The 18,398-nt window shown below is 43.0% G+C and overlaps 1 protein-coding gene across 1 annotated transcript; it reads right to left on the reverse strand.

Annotated features, from left to right (window-relative positions):
- Window positions 1-271: 271 nt before the first annotated feature.
- On the reverse strand, window positions 272-17,235 carry LOC137361380 (scavenger receptor cysteine-rich type 1 protein M130-like). Its single transcript, XM_068026250.1, has 4 exons — window positions 17,160-17,235; window positions 9,666-9,980; window positions 437-743; window positions 272-305 (listed from the first exon to the last, which is right to left on the reverse strand). The coding sequence occupies exons 1-4, from the start codon at window positions 17,212-17,214 to the stop codon at window positions 272-274; spliced, it is 711 nt and encodes a 236-aa protein (XP_067882351.1). The 5' UTR covers window positions 17,215-17,235.
- Window positions 17,236-18,398: the final 1,163 nt, after the last annotated feature.

The following is an 18,398-nucleotide window of genomic DNA, read 5'->3' on the forward strand; positions in this document are numbered from 1 at the left end:
CAGCTCCAATTCCCTAACACGGTCTGATAGGAGCTCCGCACCTTTAAGGAAAGTACCTACCCAGGAGTCCTCGCTGCCGACCAGCTTCCGGTTCCTCCGGCGCCAAAAGAAACTCAAAGACAAGGAAAACAGTAAGTAAAACAGTAAGTACTTACATTTAAAACATTTACCACAAAAGAGATATTATATGAGCGATAAGTACTAATCACTAGACATTGTATGTATTCAATGTTTACTGGAGAGAAGCTCTTTGATTCATTTGTAATTTAATTTAGACACTTAAACTCACAAACACATCTCGGAATCTTAGTGTCAACGGAAGCATGGGATCAGCAAAACGAGTGAATCAGAGACCTGTGGAAATAGTCAATGATGCTTGACAGCAGAACAGTTGAGGTATTTCAGTTCAATTGACTGAGATGACTCACCCGTACAGATGACACTGGCGTCATTTTCATGTGAGCAGCTAAACTGTTCCCAGGATGAAACAGGACAATCCCACAATCGCGTCTCATTCCCCTGACACCCGTAACTTTCCTTCCACACTGGACCGGCTCCCTTCCCAAAATGAGCTCCTCCCGGGATTGAGGTAACTGTCCCACACTGAATGTGCTCACAGACTACGTTGGCGTCTTCCAGATCAAAGTAAACGTCACACACCGTCCCCCACTGGTCTCCATGTAGCACCTCCACCCGGCCAGAGCATCTGTTCGTCCCATCAATCAATCGAGGTCCATGTTTCCCTGCATTGGAAACAAATACAAATCCAAATAATTTATAAATCATCCTCTGCATAGAAACAGCAAAATAGAAAATGGGTATGAAAGTTGAATCTTATGTACACGATTATCTATCCAGAATTTACACAAATTATCAATCAAAAAACAATTAGAATTACCACAGCAACACAAAAGCAAAATACTGCGGATGTTGGAAATCTGAAATATAACAGAAAATGCTGGAAATACTGAGCAGGGCTAGCACCATCTGTGGAGAGAGCAAGAGAATTGTGTTTCAGGTCTGTGCCCTTTCATCACAATAATTACGACAGGACCTCTTTAAGAAGTTGGCTGAACAGTCAAAAGTTAACAGCTCTTCTTGCAAACGCTAAACGATTGTTGGTCTTTATCTCTTGGATTTTGGAATGTAAACGATGAAGGATGTGATGTTTCTGTTGCATCAGTTGTCACTTTTGGGCACGGCACTTCACAAAATCATTGGCTTTGGAGGTTGTTCAGGACAGTGTCACTAGAATGGCAACCTTGCTTAAAGCGTTACATTATGAAGACAAGTTGCATAAACTTTGTTTGTAGTAGATTTAGTTCAGAAGGATTGCACCTTATCTATTTGATTTGTTTAAAATGGTTAAGGGGATTGATAGATGAGCTATAGAAGATCTGGAGAACAAATACAAAACAAGCCCATTCCGGAGATGCTTTTCTTTATGACGGATGTGGACATCTCTGGCAGAGGTGGCAGTTATTGCTCAACTCTATTTGCCCTTGAAACCGGTGTCAGGACAGTCCTCTTGAACTGCAATTGCCTGCATGGGGACTGTTCTTCTGCAATGCAGTAAGGTAGAGTTAAGGCAAAGTGTGCAAGCATAGACTGTACCTTTCGCTGCATGTGTTGTAAGCAGAGTGGGAAGTTTGGAATATGGTAATTAGTGGCTAAGACAGTAATCTAGCCTTAACATTTAGCAATTAGCTTGGAATTAAAAACCAAACTGCAAGGCAGTTTATTGTTAGCAGTTAACAATGCAAGTCAGGTTAGCAGTAAGCAGTCAATCAGCTGTGATTGTTCGAACTGGGGTAATTGCTATCAGCTGGAAACTGGATAAACTGTTGCATCTTGAATGTGCCTCAAAAGGCATAGAATACTGGACGTCATTGCAAGAGGATTTGAGTAAAGCAGCAAGGTGTTACTACACCTATACAGGGCTTTGGTGAGACCACACCTGGAGTATTGTGTGCAGTTTTGGTCTCCTTATCTGAGGAAGGATGCCCTTGTCATGAAGAGTGTGCAAAGAAGATTTACGAGGCTAATTCCAGGGATGGCGGGATTCACGTATGAGGAGAGATCGAGTCGACTCGGACTATATTCACTAGAGTTTAGAAGAATGAAAGAGGATCTCAGAGAAACCTACAAAACTCGAACAGTACTAGACAGGCTAGATGGAGGGAGGATGTTCCCGATGGCTGGAGAGTCCAAAAGCACGGGTCACAGTCTCAATATACGGTGTATGCTATTTGGAACCAAGATGAGGAGAAATGTCTTCACTCAGAAGGCGGTGAACCTACGGATTTCTCTACCACACAAGGCAGTGGAGGCCAGATCACTAAATATATTCAAGAAGGAGATAGATATCTTTCTTAATGCGAAAGGAATCAAGCGATATGGGGAAAAAATGGGAACAGAGTACTGAATTAGATGATAGGCCGTGAGTTTTTTTGAATGGCGGAGCGGGCTGGAAAGGGCCGTCTGGCCTACTCCTTCTCCTATTTTCTATGTTTCTATTTTCAGAGTTCTAGTAAGGCAGAGTGTAACTACAGATTGCAATGTTAACTGAATGCATTATGAACATAGTGGGACAAGAGTAAGAATTCGGTGCGGAGGGGGAAAAGCAGGTTTTTTTTCTTTCACATGGGGTGGGAATTTCGGGTGAGGACAGCATTTATTACCAATCCCGAACTGCCCTTGCAAAGATGGTGGTGAGCCGCCTTCTTGTACCACTGTAGTGCACGCGCTTTCAGTGCACTCACAGTGCTGTTTGGAAGGGAGTTCCAGGATTTGACCCAGCGACAGTGAAGGACCGGTTATCAAGTCCAAATCAGGTTGGTGTGGGCTTCGGAGGAGAACATGCAGACGATGTTCCCATGCATCTGCTGTCCTCGTCCTTCTAGGGAGTAGAGGGGGAGCGTTCGGATGGAGGTGTTCTGTTTAGTCTGTTAAACTTTAGTCAGTGACTAGAGTCACCGATTTAAAGCAGCAACACAGCCAGCAGCTGCAGAGCCTATTGGAAGGGGCTGAGAGGCAGACACCAGGCAAATAGAGGGACAAACTCAGTCAGTGAAGCAATTGTCAGGTCAGAGTGTGAGAGGACGTGGGTAAGTTGTAAATAAGTATTAAGTTAATTGTTGAGTGCTTAGTGTTTTGGCGTTAGCTAACCAGTAAAATAGTGTTAAAGCTAAAATGCATCTACAAATAATTTGACCTCTAAAATAAAGACAGACTAAGTTCTGGCAGAGCAGTTTTTTTTCTCGTTATTGGAATGTGTAGATAATGGAACTGTCCCGAGGGAACTTGTCTGTATTAGATATCTCCACCTGGAAACTCTCTGGCTCAGGATCATAGAGCTGTTGTGGGAATTGGAGAAACGCCAACACATATGGCAGCAAGAAGAGTATTTGACAGTTTGCTGCAGATTTCAGTCACACCTTGTAGAGAGCTGCAGGATCAGAATGAGGTTGTTGCAGCTTATAGTGCTCAGTAATGGAAATCCAGATGGAATGGAGAACGAGGATATACAGAAGTGAACAGGAACAAAGTACTGTCTATTTGTGAAGATAAGGATGAAGACTGTCAGAAGGACAGCCAGAATGTTGACCGTGATACCTTCGAATAGGAAGCTGTTCAAAGGGAGGAGGAGTGGAGCATAATGTGATACTTTTAAGTGATTCAATAATTAGAGCATTAAGAGTCCCACACAGTATTTTCCCAACTTGTGCGAAGTGAGGGTTATCTCAAATCAGATTGCAAGAATGGAGGGGAAATATCCAGTCGTTGTGGACCATGTAGGGATAAACAACACAGCAAAGAGTAGGCAAGAGGTTCTTTTCGGAGAGTACCAGGAGCTGAAATATAAAAGAAGATCTCAAGGATTATAATCTCTGGATTATTACACAAGCCGCTTGCACATTGGCATAGGAAAAATAAACGATTAGGGAGATGAACACGTGCTTGAAGGTTATGATGTTGGAAAGAGGTGTTACATTCCATGGGACGCTGGCACCTGTACTGGGACATTAAAGAACTATTCTGTTGGATTGAGCAGCACCTGAATCCGGTTGGGATCAAGGTCCCAGAATAAAGGATAAATAGGGTTGTTACAGGAACCTTAAAGTAGTAAATGTGTGAGGGCAGGCTGGTGGGGGGCGGGGTGAGGGGGTAGAGCACAGTTGTAAATGTAGCATATCTAGGTGCTGCAGGGAAATAGAAAACTAAAATTTGCAACATTTGAGTCAGACCATTTTACGGTTTTACATCACGTGCCTTTGCTCTGAAAACAGCAGTTGCTTTCTTGAAAAAGCAGTTGTTAGAAATACTGACAGACCATGACGTTTTGGGCCATGTACTCTGCCCATTGTCTGGAGAAATAATTGTAATTGGTGGAAGCTGTCCATTTTTATGTAGTGCAGAACGGGAATGTGGGCAGGATCTTACTACTGATAGGTTATTACATGTTCTTGTTCTGGCTGTTATTGGTCAGTTAATTATATTCCATGAGAGGTCAGTATATGCCATTATTCTTGCTGCTGATTCGTCAGTTATTGTGCACTGTGGCAAGTCAATCCATGCTACTGTTCTGGTCGTGGTATGTTGGCTGCACAGCAGGTGCTTGTGCGTTTCTCGAGGAGGGAAACCCTGATATTCACCGAGGAACAGTCCACGGTTAGGGGGAAGGTCTTGAGTTTATCGATCTCCATAGCTTCCCTGATGCAATGTACGGCACAAGCCTGCCATCAAAGAAGCTCAACTCAATGACCACCGCATTGAATGGTCCAATTTCAAACTCAACCTCATCTATTATGGACTGGCGTGCACGACACAATAACATCATAATATAAAAGAGAGCAAAAACATGCAAAAATGCAAAAAAAAAATGCACAGATCTTCATGAATGGCAGAGATACAGAGAATAGCAAAGGATGACAACATAGATCGCAAGAGATACAAAACGTTTACAATAACTTCAAAAATATATTGTCATTAAAAGTAATGTGGTCTCATTGCAATGACAGTTGTGATATTATAAATGAAAATAAGGAAATGGCAGGAATTATACATAATTACTTTGCATCAGTATTTACATGGACACAACTTTTATTAAGGTTCTTTGTTGCCGCAGTCGGCCAAATGCTGCCCTGACATTGAGGGCAGTCACTCTCATCTGGAATACAGCTAAATCATCCATGTTTGTACAAAGGGTGTGATGAGTGAGGTCTGAAGCTGAGTGGTCCGAACAAATCCAAACTGTGCATCAGTGAGCAGTTTATTGGGAAGTACTGCTTGATAGCGCTGTAAACAACACCTTCCATCACTTTGTTAATGATAGAGAGCAAACTGCTGGGAAAGTAATTAGAAAATTGCAGTTGTCACACTGCTATTTGAAGAAGGTTAGCGAGTGAACCGAGGGAATTATAGATTGGTTGGCCGAACAGCAGTTGTCAGGAAATTACTAGAGTGTACATTACATTTAAAGATGGAGTGTCTGATCACCTTGAAAAGTTACAGCTGATCAGAGAGAGCCATCGTGGATTTGAAAAAGGTAGATCATGCTTGATGAACCTGATCAAATATTTTGGGTAGGAAACTAAAGTAGAGGACAGGGGAACCTCAATGGATGTTATTCAGATGAACTTCCAGAAAGCACTCAACAAAATCCCTCGTAACTGTTTGTTGGCTAAAGTTGAAGCTCATGGAATGTAGGGAAAATTATTGACCTACTTAAGACGTTAGTTTAGTGGCAGGAGATCGACAGCAGGGATAATAGGCAGATCATCTAACTGGCAGGATGTGATGGCGCCGTCCCTCAGGAACCTCAACTATTCACCATATTTATTAATGATTTAGATGACTGGATAGAAAGCCACATATAATTGACATACTCAATTGTGGGTAAACTGTTGGAAAAGGTTATGAGAGATGGGATTTATTATCATCTTGAAAAGAATAAGTTCATTTGTGATAGTCAGCACGGTTTGTGAAGGGTAGGTTGTGCCTCACAAACCTTATTGAGTTTTTCGAGAAGGTGACCAAACAGGTGGATGAGGGTAAAGCCGTGGAAGTGGTGTATATGGATTTCAGTAAGGCGTTTGATAAGGTTCCCACGGTAGGCTATTGCAGAAAGTACGGAAGTATGGGGTTGAAGGTGATTTAGAGCTTTGGATCAGAAATTGACTAGCTGAAAGAAGACAGAGGGTGGTGGTTGATGGCAAATTTTCATCCTGGAGTTTAGTTACTAGTGGTGTACCGCAAGGATCTGTTTTGGGGCCACTGCTGTTTGTCATTTTTATAAATGACCTGGATGAGGGTGTAGAAGGGTGGGTTAGTAAATTTGCGGATGACACGAAGGTCGGTGGAGTTGTGGATAGTGCCGAAGGATGTTGTAGGTTACAGAGGGACATAGATATGCTGCAGAGCTGGGCTGCGAGATGGCAAATGGAGTTGAATGCGGAGAAGTGTGAGGTGATTCACTTTGGAAGGAGTAACAGGAATGCAGAGTACTGGGCTAATGGGAAGATTCTTGGTAGTGCAGATGAGCAGAGAGATCTTGGTGTCCAGGTTCATCAATCCCTGAAAGTTGCTACCCAGGTTAATAGGGCTGTTCAGAAGGCATATGGTGTGTTAGCTTTTATTAGTAGGGGGATCGAGCTTCGGAGCCACTAGGTCATGATGCAGCTGTACAAAACACTGGTGCTGCCGCACCTTGAGTATTGCGTGCAGTTCTGGTCACCGCATTATAGGAAGGATGTGGAAGCTTTGGAAAAGGTGCAGAGGAGATTTACTAGGATGTTGCCTGGTATGGAGGGAAGGCCTTGCGAGGAAAGGCTAAGGGACTTGAGGTTGTTTTCGTTTGAGAGAAGGAGGAGGAGAGGTGACTTAATAGAGCCATATAAGATAATCAGAGTGTTAGATAGGGTGGATAGTGAGAGTCTTTTTCCTCGGATGGTGATGGCAAACACGAGGGGACATAGCTTTAAGTTGAGGGGTGATAGATATAGGACAGATGTCAGAGGTCGTTTCTTTACTCAGAGAGAAGTAGTGGCGTGGAACGCCCTGCCTGCAACAGGAGTAGACTCGCGAACTTTAAGGGGATTTAAGTGGTCATTGGATAGACATATGGATGAAAATGGAATAGTGTAGGTCAGATGGTTTCACAGGTCGGCGCAACATCGAGGGCCGAAGGGCCTGTACTGCGCTGTAATGTTCTAATTCTGATACTCAATATTGCCATTGAAAGAAACCATCAGCCATTTTGCAATCATGTATATTTTAAGCATAACTTTGCAAACAAAGGATTCAGTGACTGTGTAAAACTATTTCAATATTGGTGAGTGTGAGGTGTCCAAATTGGACTTAAAAAGATTACAGTACTTTCTAAATGGTGAAAATCCAGACGCAACACAGGGTAAAGAGACTTCAGGGTCATGGGCAAGTACAGGAACGAAAATCAAAACAGCCAATGGAATACTGGGCTTTATATCTAGAGGAATGAGATACAAGGGCTAGATATGATGCTACAGCTAAAAAAAAAACTGGTCAGGCCCCATCTGGTGTAATGTTAAGCTATCGGCAATCTGCGTTGCGAAGGATATGTTGACCAGGAAGAGTGTGCAGCATCAGAGATGCTAGAATGATTCCTTGGCTGCAAATGTTTCTGTTTTGTATTCATTCTTAAAATGTGGGTGTCGCAGGCAAGGCCAGCATTCGTTGTTCATGCCTCGTTACCTTTCACAACTGGATGATTTGTTAGGCTATGTAAGAGGACAGTTAAGAATCAATAGCATTGCTGTGGGTCTCTGGTCACATGTCGACCAGACCATGTAACAATGGCAGATTTCATCACCCCTGAGGATGTGACTGAACAAGATTTTTTTAAAATAACATTCGACAATGGTTTCATGGTCACCATTACTGAGACGAGGTTTCAATTCCAGATTTATTAACTGAATTTAAATTCCACTACCTGCGATGGTGGGAATTGAACCAGCATCCCCAGAATTAGCCTGGGACTCTGGATTGCTAGTCCAGTAACATGAGCACCACGCCACTGCCTCCCCTCATTATGAAGAAGGATTACACAAACTGTGGCTGGGTTCCCTGAAATTTGGAAGAGACTTGCCTTTTCAGATTCCCAGCCTATGTCCTCCAGCTGCTGGAAAGTCTTTGGGAATTCTGCAGGTGAGCTACTTGCTACAGAATGCCGATATCATCTGACCTGCTCTCCTCGCCACTGCATTATTGTGTAGTTTCTTGTCAATGTGGACACCCAGCAGGATTTGATGGTGGCAGTGAATTCACTGATTATAATAGCTCGGGGAAGTGTTATTCTCTCTCTTGTTGGAGACAGTCAGTGCCTGACAGGGAGGTGGTGAATGTGTTACTTTCTACCTTCCAGCCCAAGTCTAAATAATGTCCTGATCTTGATGTAAGTGGGCACGAACTGCTTCTTTATCCGAGGAATTATGAATGGAACTAAAGACCATGCAGTCATCAGCAAAAAGCCCAACATCTGACATTTTGATGGTGGAAAGGTAACTTACCTCGCACCAGAAGATAGTTGGGCCTCAAAGAACAATTAGGAAACACATTTTTCGATAAAAGTAGTGGAAATCTGGAACATTCCCCAACAACTTCCAAAGTAAAGAGCTGTGGGTGTTACATCCAATCTAACTTTTCAAGACTAATATTGATAGATTTTTGTTAGCTCGGTGTATCAAGGAATCCGGTTCAAAGCCAGGTAATGAGTCTTGAAGAACATATCAGGTATGATCTAATTGTATGATCTAACAGGCGAGAGAAGCTGAAAGCTCTGTACTGATCATGTGGATATGTGTCTAATCCTATCATATTTAGCGGGTAAAATGCAAACATTCTATGAAATAACTTGGTAATCTTTCACTTCTGGCCTGATTGCACTGAGCAGTGCAAGAGTACATCCGTTCTTTTATATCCTGCCGTTCAGTAAGTGTTAACGTGGGTACAGTGGAGAAGCGGTTAGCCTCACAGCTCCAGTGACCCGGGTTCAGTCGTGGGTATTGCCTGCACAGAGTTTGCACGTTCTCCCTGTGAATGCGTGGGCTTCTGCTGCGTGCTCTGGTTTCTTCCCACAGTGAAAGACGTGCAGGTCGAAAGTCGGCCATTGTAAATTGTAGGTAGGTGGTCGGAGAATGGAAGGTAATGTTGAATTAGTATAAATGGGTGGTTGTTGGTCGGCAGAGACTCGGTGGGCCAAAGGGCCTGTTTCAGTGCTGTATGATAAGAATAATAACGTGGTCAGGGAGGGTCAGAAGGCTATTGTAATGTCAGATCATTCCTGGTGTTCACATTAAAGTATCTAAATAGGCCAATGCATATTCATTTAGTCAACTCCCAACTGTTGCAGCCAATATTCAATTCTAAATATACATTCGGTGCAGTGGTAAACAAACTTGTGAAAATTCTGCTTCTTGCAGAATAAATGTTAAGATTTCGAACCATCTTCTTTACCAGTAATTGCGAGTATTTTGTCCCACGTGACACCAAACCGATAGCAGTGATAGTAAACTATAATGACTAGTTTATATGTGAACATTTCAGTCAGAAACATGGGAATGCCACCTTTCTCAGTTTTCCAAATATTAAGCAGGAAGTTGTCTGCTTTTCAGTAAGTCTGTACTCACCGGAACAGATCACACTGGCGTCGTTCCTGTGGCTGCACTCCTGCTGAGTTCCTTGAAAAAGACGGCAGTCCAATAAACTGGTCTCGTTTCCAGTGCATTCAAAGATATCAGTCCATACGAGGCCAGTGCCCTCTCCAAAATGGGCATATCTTGGCCCAGACACGGCGACTCCACACTGAAGCTGACTACAGACCACATTGGCGTCTTTCAAATCCCAGTCAAGGTCACATACTGTTCCCCAGTTTTCACCGTACTGGATCTCCAGTCTGCCTGAGCATGGGGAGTCTCCGGATGTTAGTCGAGGATATCTGTGATCTGAATGAGCATATTATATCATAATTAGCATAATACGTTAATAATCACAATAATACAAATATTTATATTTCAATACGCATCTGATTAATCACAGATCTGGCATCAGTCGTTCTCAGATTCTGTTCAAAACTGATTATGCTGGATTTCCTGTATCACTACTGTTTATAATGTGCCAGAGCTATCATGTTTAAAATGTTCCATTATTTATTTATAACTTCCCAAGTCGCCGTCACAGTAACTGAGAAACATGCACTGTTTCAGCAGTTAGAACTGGGCAAGAAGTATTGTGTGTCAAGAACTGGTGTTTGGAGTACAGTTGTTCATATTTAACATAAATGATTTCGTCTCAGAAAAAGGAAGTGCAATTGTAACATTCACTAATGACATCGACGTGGAGCAATAGTTAATACAAAGGCAGATTGTGAGAAAAATACTTTACGTTAACGAAATTGTAAATGAATTTTAATGCAGATAAATGTACACTTACACATTTGTGTAGGAAGACTGAGAACCCATATTCCTTGGACAATGAAAATCTAAATTGCGTCGAGGAGCAATGGGACTCAGGGGGACATATATGAAAATCAATAAAATAGCAATACATGTCAACAAAGCTCTAGAAAATACAGAAAAAAGATTGTTGTTTATTTATGAGAGATATGTTGAAAGGGGAGTCACACCCAGCACAAGGAAAGATTTGCTGTTGATTGGCAGTAGGTTGATTGGGTGCTAACTAGTCAGTGTTTCCCTACTTTTCTCGGCAGTGTGTAACTGAGAAACTTTACACCATATCAGTTGAATCCTGGTGCTGCAACTGCTGTAACTGTAGTGGATCAGCTTGGCTAGAGTTGTCGCTAGTTTTAGAGCACTGATCTTCAGCACTACAGCTGGAGTATGATCGGGCCCTCAACTTTTGCTTTGTGCTGCGTGATCAGCCGCTTCTTAATGTTGTGTGCCGTAATCTTCGGAATGGACCAAACAATAGAACGCATTTGCCCAGCGCTAACCCGTTGACATGAATTGTCACACAATACTTCTCAACTTTTGTCAGTCTGAATAACGACCTTTAACCCACACTTTGTTGCCTGTTTTGCAGCCAGTTTGCTATAGTCTGTCATGATCACCTTTCAAAGCCCTTCGTATGCAAGTAATTACCTTGAAACCACATTCACAGTTTCAAGTTTAAAAATTGGGCAGACAGTTTGTGACCAACAAGCTGCAGCAGTCAGCATACAATCATAGAACGTTTACACCACAGAAGAAGGCCATTCAGCCCGTTGTGTCCATGCTGGTTATCTGTAAGAGCACATCACTAGTCCTATGCTTCTGCGCTTTCTACATAGACATGCAACGATTTTCTCTTCAGGTGCTTGTCCAATTCCATATTGAAAGCCACAATTGAATCTGTCTCCATCAGACTCGCAGGCAGAACATTCCAGATCCTAACCACTCGCTATGTAAATAAGTATATCCTCATGTCACGGTTGATTCTTTTCCCATCCACCTTATAACAGTGTCCTCTGGTTATTGACCTTTCTGCCAAGAGGAACACTTCCTCTCTGTCTACTATGTCTAGACCCCTCATGATTTTGAACACCTCTATCAAATTTCCTTGCAGCCTTCTCTGTTCTAACGAGAGCAACCACAGCTTCTCCAACCTATCAATGGAACTGACGTCTTTCATCCCTTGAAACTTCCTTGTAAATCCTTTCTACACCCAATCTAAAGCATTCATATTCTTCTGAAGTGCCACGTCCAGAATTGTACACAATACGCCAGTTGAGGTGAACACAGTGTTTCAAAAAAGTTCATAATAACTTCCTTACTTTTGTACTCGATGCCTCTATTTAAAAAGGCCACTTTCTCAACCTGCCATGCCACCTCCAACGATTTGATCAGAAATACTCCCAGGTCACTCTTGGCTGCAGCCACTTTAGAATTGTACCCTTGAAAAGAGATCGGCAGGTAGCATTAACATAAATCCCAAAGTTTTCTATAGAAAGAGAAATAGTAAAAGGGTGGTAAAAGGAAGAGTGGGGCCGATGAGGGATCAGAAAGGGGATTTACATATGGAGGTAGCGGATATAGTTGAGGTATTAACTGGATTCTTTGCGTCTGTCTTTACCAAGGAAGAAGGTGCACCCCAGGCAATGGTGAATGAGGAGGTAACACAAGAGTGTTTTAAAATTAATAAAGAGGATGTATTAGATATACCCTGTTGCATATGAACGTAAGCGTGAACATACACATTAGGACCAGGGGTAGGCGACTCAACCCCTAGTGCCGACTCCACCATTCAATAAGTTCATGGTTGAACTGAGTACTCCACATTTCCACCTACTCCCGATAACCTTCCACCCCCTTGGTTATCAAGAATCTACTTACCTCTGCCTTAAAAAAAATCAAAGACTCTGCTTCAACTGCCTTTTGAGGAAGAGAATTCCAAAGACTCATGACCCTCTGAGAGAAAGAAATTGTCCTCAACTCTGTCTTAAATGGGCGCCCCCTTATTTTTAAACAGTGACCACTAGTTCGAGATTCTCCCACAAGGGGAAACATCTTTTCCACAACAACCCTGCCAAGGCCCCTCAGGATTTTATGTTTCACTCATGTCGCCTCTTACTCTTTTAAATTCCAGAGGATGCAAGCCTAGCCTGTCAAATATTTCCTCGTATAACAGGTCACCTATTCCAGATATTAGACAAGTAAACCTACTCTGTACTGCCTCCAACGCATTTACATCATTCCTTAAATAAGGAAACTAGTACTGTGCACAATATTCCAGATGTGGTCTCACCAATGCCCTGTGTCACTGAAGCATAGCCTCTCTACATTTGTATTCAATTCCACTCGCGATAAATGGTAACATTCTCTTAGCTTTCTTAATTGCGTGCTGTACCTGAAGACTACCTTTTTGCGTTTCATGCACGAGGACACCATATCCCTCTGTATCTCAGAGCTCTGCAATCTCTCACCATTTTGATAATATGCTTCCCTTCTATTCTTGCTCCCAAATTGGACAATTTCCCACTTTCCCACATTATACTCCATTTGCCAGGTCTTTGCGCACTCACTTAACCTATCTATATCCGTTTGCAGACTCCTTATGTCCTCTTCAAAAGTTACATTCATACCGAGCTTTGTGTCATTTGCAAATTTAGCAAACATACCGTCGGTTCCTGCATCTACGTTATTTCTATGAATTGTGAAACGTTGAGGCCCCAGCACAGATCCCTATGGCACACCACTCGTTACATCTTGGCAACCAAAAAAATGACCCATTTATGCCTACTCTCTGTTTCCTGTGAGCTAACCAATCTTCCATCCATGTTAATATGTCACCCCCTACACCATGAGCTTTTATTTTCTGCAATAGCCTTTGATGTGGCACCTTCTCAAATGCTTTCTGTTAATCTAAGTACAATACATCTACCAGTTCCCCTTTATCCACAGCACATGTAACTCCCTCAAAGGACTCCAATCAATAGGTTAAACATGATCTGCCTTTCACAAAGCCATGTTGACTATGCCTGATTACCTTGAATGTTTGTAAATGCCCTGCTATAACATCTTTAATAATGGCGTGTAACATTTTCCCTAAGGAAACTAATTGGCCTGTAATTTCCTGCTTGCTGTTTCCCTCACTTTCTGACTAAAGCAGTTGCATTCGCTATTTTTCAATCTAAATGAACCTTCCCCGAATCTAGGGAATGTTGGAAAATTAAAATTAACGCATCAACTACTTCACTTGCTACTTCTTTTAACACTTTCGGATGAAGTACATCAGGTCCCGGGGACTTGTCAGCCTGCAGCTCCAACAATTTTCTCAGTTCCTTTTCCCTGGTGATTGCAATCTTCTTGAGTTCCTCCCTCCCTTCCATTTCCTGACTTACAGCTAAAACTGGGATGTTACTTTTATCTTCAAGACCGATGCCAAACATCTGTTCAATACATCTGTCATCTCCTTATTTTCCATTATTAATTCCCCAGACTCACATTTAATAAGTTCAACGCTCACTTTGTTCCCTCTTTTCTTTTCTTTTTTTTAAATGTATATATATATATAAACTCTTACTATCTCTCCTTATATATCTATCTAGCCTTCTCTCGTCCTCTAATGTTACCTCACTTATCAATCTTTTCGTCATCCTTTGGTTTTTAAAAAATAAACTGTCCAGTCTTTTGACCTGCCTCCCATCTTTGCGCAATTATAGGCTTTTTCTTGAAGTTTGATACGACCTTTGGCTGTTTTACTTACTCACGGATGGTGGGACACACTCTTGGAATGTTTCTTTCCCGTTGTAATATGTGAAATTGTGTGAATATCTGAAATATTCCCTTAACTGTCTGCCAATGCATCTCTATTGACCTATCCCTTAACCGGATTTGCCAGTTCACTTTAGCTAGCTCTGCATTCATGTCCTCATAATTGCCCTGATTTAAGTTTAAAATATTAGTCTTGGACCCACTCTACTCTCCCTCAAACTGAATGTAAAATTCAATCATATCATGATCGCTGCTACCAAGGGGCGCCTTAACTGTGTGGCCATTAATTATTCCTTCCTCATTGCGCAATACCAGGTCGAGTATAGCCTACTCTCTGGTTGGCTCCACAAGTTATTGTTCCAAGAAATTATCCCGAAAATATTCCATGCAGTTCTCATCTAGGCTATCTCTGCCCATCTGATTTTTCCAGTCTAAATGTAGGCGAAAATCCGCCCCTAATTATCACTGTACCTTTCTGACAGGCTGCCATTATTTATTCATTATACCCCCTCCCACAGTGTGGTTAATGTTAGGTGGCCGAGACACCACTTCTGACAAGTGACTTCTTGCCTGAATTATTTTTCATCTCTACCCGAACAGCTTCTACATCCTGGTCTCCTGAACCTAGGTCATCGCTCACCATTGTGCGAATACCATCATTAATTAACAGTTAATTAACAGGGGCGGCACAGTGGCGCAGTGGTTAGCACCGCAGCCTCACAGCTCCAGTGACCCGGGTTCGATTCCGGGTACTGCCTGTGTGGAGTTTGCAAGTTCTCCCTGTGTCTGCGTGGGTTTTCTCTGGGTGCTCCGGTTTCCTCCCACAAGCCAAAAGACTTGCAGGTTGATAGGTAAATTGGCCATTACAAATTGTCACTAGTATAGGTAGATGGTAGGGAAATATAGGGACATGAATATGGGATTAGTGTAGGATTAGTATAAATGGGTGGTTGATGTTCGGCACAGACTCGGTGGGCCGAAGGGCCTGTTTCAGTGCTGTATCTCTAATCTAATCGAATCTACCCATCCACCTATTCCTAGCTTCCTGCCCTTCCTAAATGCCATGTATCCTTCAATATTCAGGTCCCAGTCTATATATATAAATGAACTAAACCTTGGTGCACAGGGCACAATTTCAAAGTTTGCAGATGATACAAAACTTGGAAGCATAGTGAATAGTGAGGAGAATAGTGCAGATCTGCAAAAGGACATTGACAAGTTGGTGAAACGGGCAGACAGTTGGCGGATGAAGTTCAATGCAGAGAAATGCGAAGTGTTTCATTTTGGTCGGAATAACATGGAGATAAAATATAAAATGAAGGGTTCAATTCTAAAGGGGTTACAGGAGCGGAGGGACCTTTTTTTAATCGTGCATAAGTCATTGACGGTGGCAGGCTAGGTCGAGAGAGCGTTTAATACAGCGTACGCTGTCCTGGACATTATAAATAAGTGCATAGAATACAAGAGCAAGGGAGTAATATTGCAGTTGTAGAAGACGCTAGTTCGGCCTCAGATGGAGAATTGCATCCAGTTCTAGGCGCCACACTTGAGGAAAGATATGAGGGCATTGGAGAGAGTACCGAGACTTTTCATGGAAATGATTCCAGGGATGAGGAATTTCAGTTATGAAGATAGGTTGGAGAAGTTAGGACTGTTTTCCTTGGAGAAGAGAAGGCGGAGAGGTAATTTGATAGAGCTATTCATAATAATGAGGGTTCTGGACAGTGAAGCTAGAAGGACACTGCTTCTACTGGTGAAAGGATCGAGAATAAGAGGGCACCAAGTTAAAGTATTTGGTGAAAGAAGCTAAAGTGACATGAGGAAAATCTTCTTCATGCAGCGAGTGGTTCAGATCTGGAATGATTGTCTGAGATCGTGGCAGAAGCTGGTTCAATTGTAGCATTCAAAAGGGAATTAGACAGTTATATGAAATGGAAGAATGTGCAGAGTGATGGACAGAAGGCAGGGGAATGGAAATGAGTGAACTTCTCTTTCAGAGAGCCCATGCAGACATGAAGGGCCACATAGCTCCCTTCTGCACTGTAACAGTTCAGTGATTCTGTGATATTGCCTCTCCTCCGTGTTCCAACCAGAATGTATCAGTTCACAGTTCTCTGCGTTAAATTTCATCTGCCACCCGTCCGCCCATTTCACCAGCCTTTTTTTATCCTCTTGAAGGATATCAATATCCTCCTTACAGTAACTGGCCATGAATTCAGGAAAACTCGCCGCTTTTCTTCGAATAGTTCAACTGTGTTGAGTTTAATCGTTGCAACTGCTTCCTGAATTATCTTAGCTCTTTTGTTTAATATTCTGTGAATTTCACTTTCTCAATATTTCAGTGGCAATGCGCAGGCAGCCGTGGGATGTTACTGAGCAGTTTCCTCTTGTGACACCCACAATAACTGCGGACCCATTACTTTGGCTCCCCGAGGCTGAGAAACCTGCCTCCCTCCCTCCTCTGATCCCCAGTCTCAGCTTCGCAATCTGTGTAATATATCAGATCTGAGGCCAAGCGATCATTGCGGGTGGACAGCCGGGCTGACAGTACATGCCCGGTAGCGGCAGCTGGGTTGATGAATGGAGAGTTGGATTGAGATTGTGACATTTCCAGCGGTTCAGATCATTCACTGCGGCTTTAAGGAAAATCTCAATACAAAATGCTCTGTCTGTATTGTAAGTATGCTGAGTATCAGATATTTGTTGCTCCCGGTGGAGAATGTTTCTTCAATATAGTACTAATGATATTATTTTAAATAGTGATCCGAATATTAACATTAATTCCAACCGGAGTTTAATGGAATTATTATCATCTGACCTTCCGGGTAGGGACCATCCCGGATTTCTTTACTTTCACTTCTTCCTGGATTCATTTGCTGCGGCGGGAGATGAGAAACTGAGAAAGAATTTTACCTGAGCAGATGACGCCATCATCATAGAGACGTGTGACCAGGAATAGTGATCCCATTGATATGATTTGCAGTCCCGCAGAGCAGCCTCAGTCCCGCTGCACTCTCCATCACCCGTCACAACGGGTCCGGACCCTTCCCCAAAGTGAGCTTCACCCGGTGCAGAGACCGCGGTCCCGCAACCCAGCTCCCGACACACAACAGCAGCGTCCAGCAGGTCCCAATAGGAATCCCACAGAGTCCCCCACTGTCCCCTGTCGTGAATCTCCACTCTCCCAGCGCACCGACTGCCACCATTCACTAATCTCAGCTTCACCTTCTCTGTAAAAGATCAGAAATATAATCAAGCGTTCATATTGCGTTGAACCCACAGATTCCCAGCGCACGGACCCGCCCCATTAACCAGGCATGAATTGATAGGAACATCCGTCTACATTCAGAACCCTAATAAAACCCGGTGGAAATATTACACATGATAAAAAAGAAATGGTAATACGAATAAACAGTGCAAAGGAGCAGGGAGCCGGGAGACAGCCGGATATTCCCATCAACACAACGGCTCCAAAGGGAACGGAGTGTGTTCAGGCTCAGAATATATTTGACCTGCAGAAGTGGGGAGAGGAGCGTGTCTGTAATTATCACATTGTTACGTGCTCAGTACTGATTGGGCGAACACAGTGAAATACCAGCACCAGAGAAGAGCAAAGGAAATTTCCGCCACAACCCCTACAGCCAATAAAGACAGGGCTGGATGGTCATGTGAACTGGAGATCACGTCAGATTGGTGAGGTGGACCTTTGGACCGGCAACAGTGTGAGTGGAGCTGATCCTTCACACTCTACTCTTCAGAGACCCTCAGTTATTGTCCCTCCACATGAAGACAGCAGCCATCTCTCAGCTCGGTAACAGTGTGAGTGGAGCTGATCCTTCACACTCTGCTCTTCAGAGACCCTCAGTTATTGTCCCTCCACATGAAGACAGCAGTCATCTCTCAGCTCGGTAACAGTGTGAGTGGAGCTGATCCTTCACACTCTGCTCTTCAGAGACCCTCAGTTATTGTCCCTCCACATGAAGGCAGCAGCCATCTCTCAGCTGGAATTAAAGATCTTTACTAACACAATGAGGGACACACTCCCTTTCTGACTAGCAACCGGGCAGCGGGTTAATCCGTGATCAAAAAAAGTACTGAGAGTGTCGTCCAAGCTTAATATTTAATGGGATAGACCAGAGCAGAGAGATAGCA

The sequence above is a fragment of the Heterodontus francisci genome, unplaced genomic scaffold (genome assembly GCF_036365525.1).
Source record: "Heterodontus francisci isolate sHetFra1 unplaced genomic scaffold, sHetFra1.hap1 HAP1_SCAFFOLD_214, whole genome shotgun sequence".
Lineage (NCBI taxonomy): Eukaryota > Metazoa > Chordata > Chondrichthyes > Heterodontiformes > Heterodontidae > Heterodontus > Heterodontus francisci.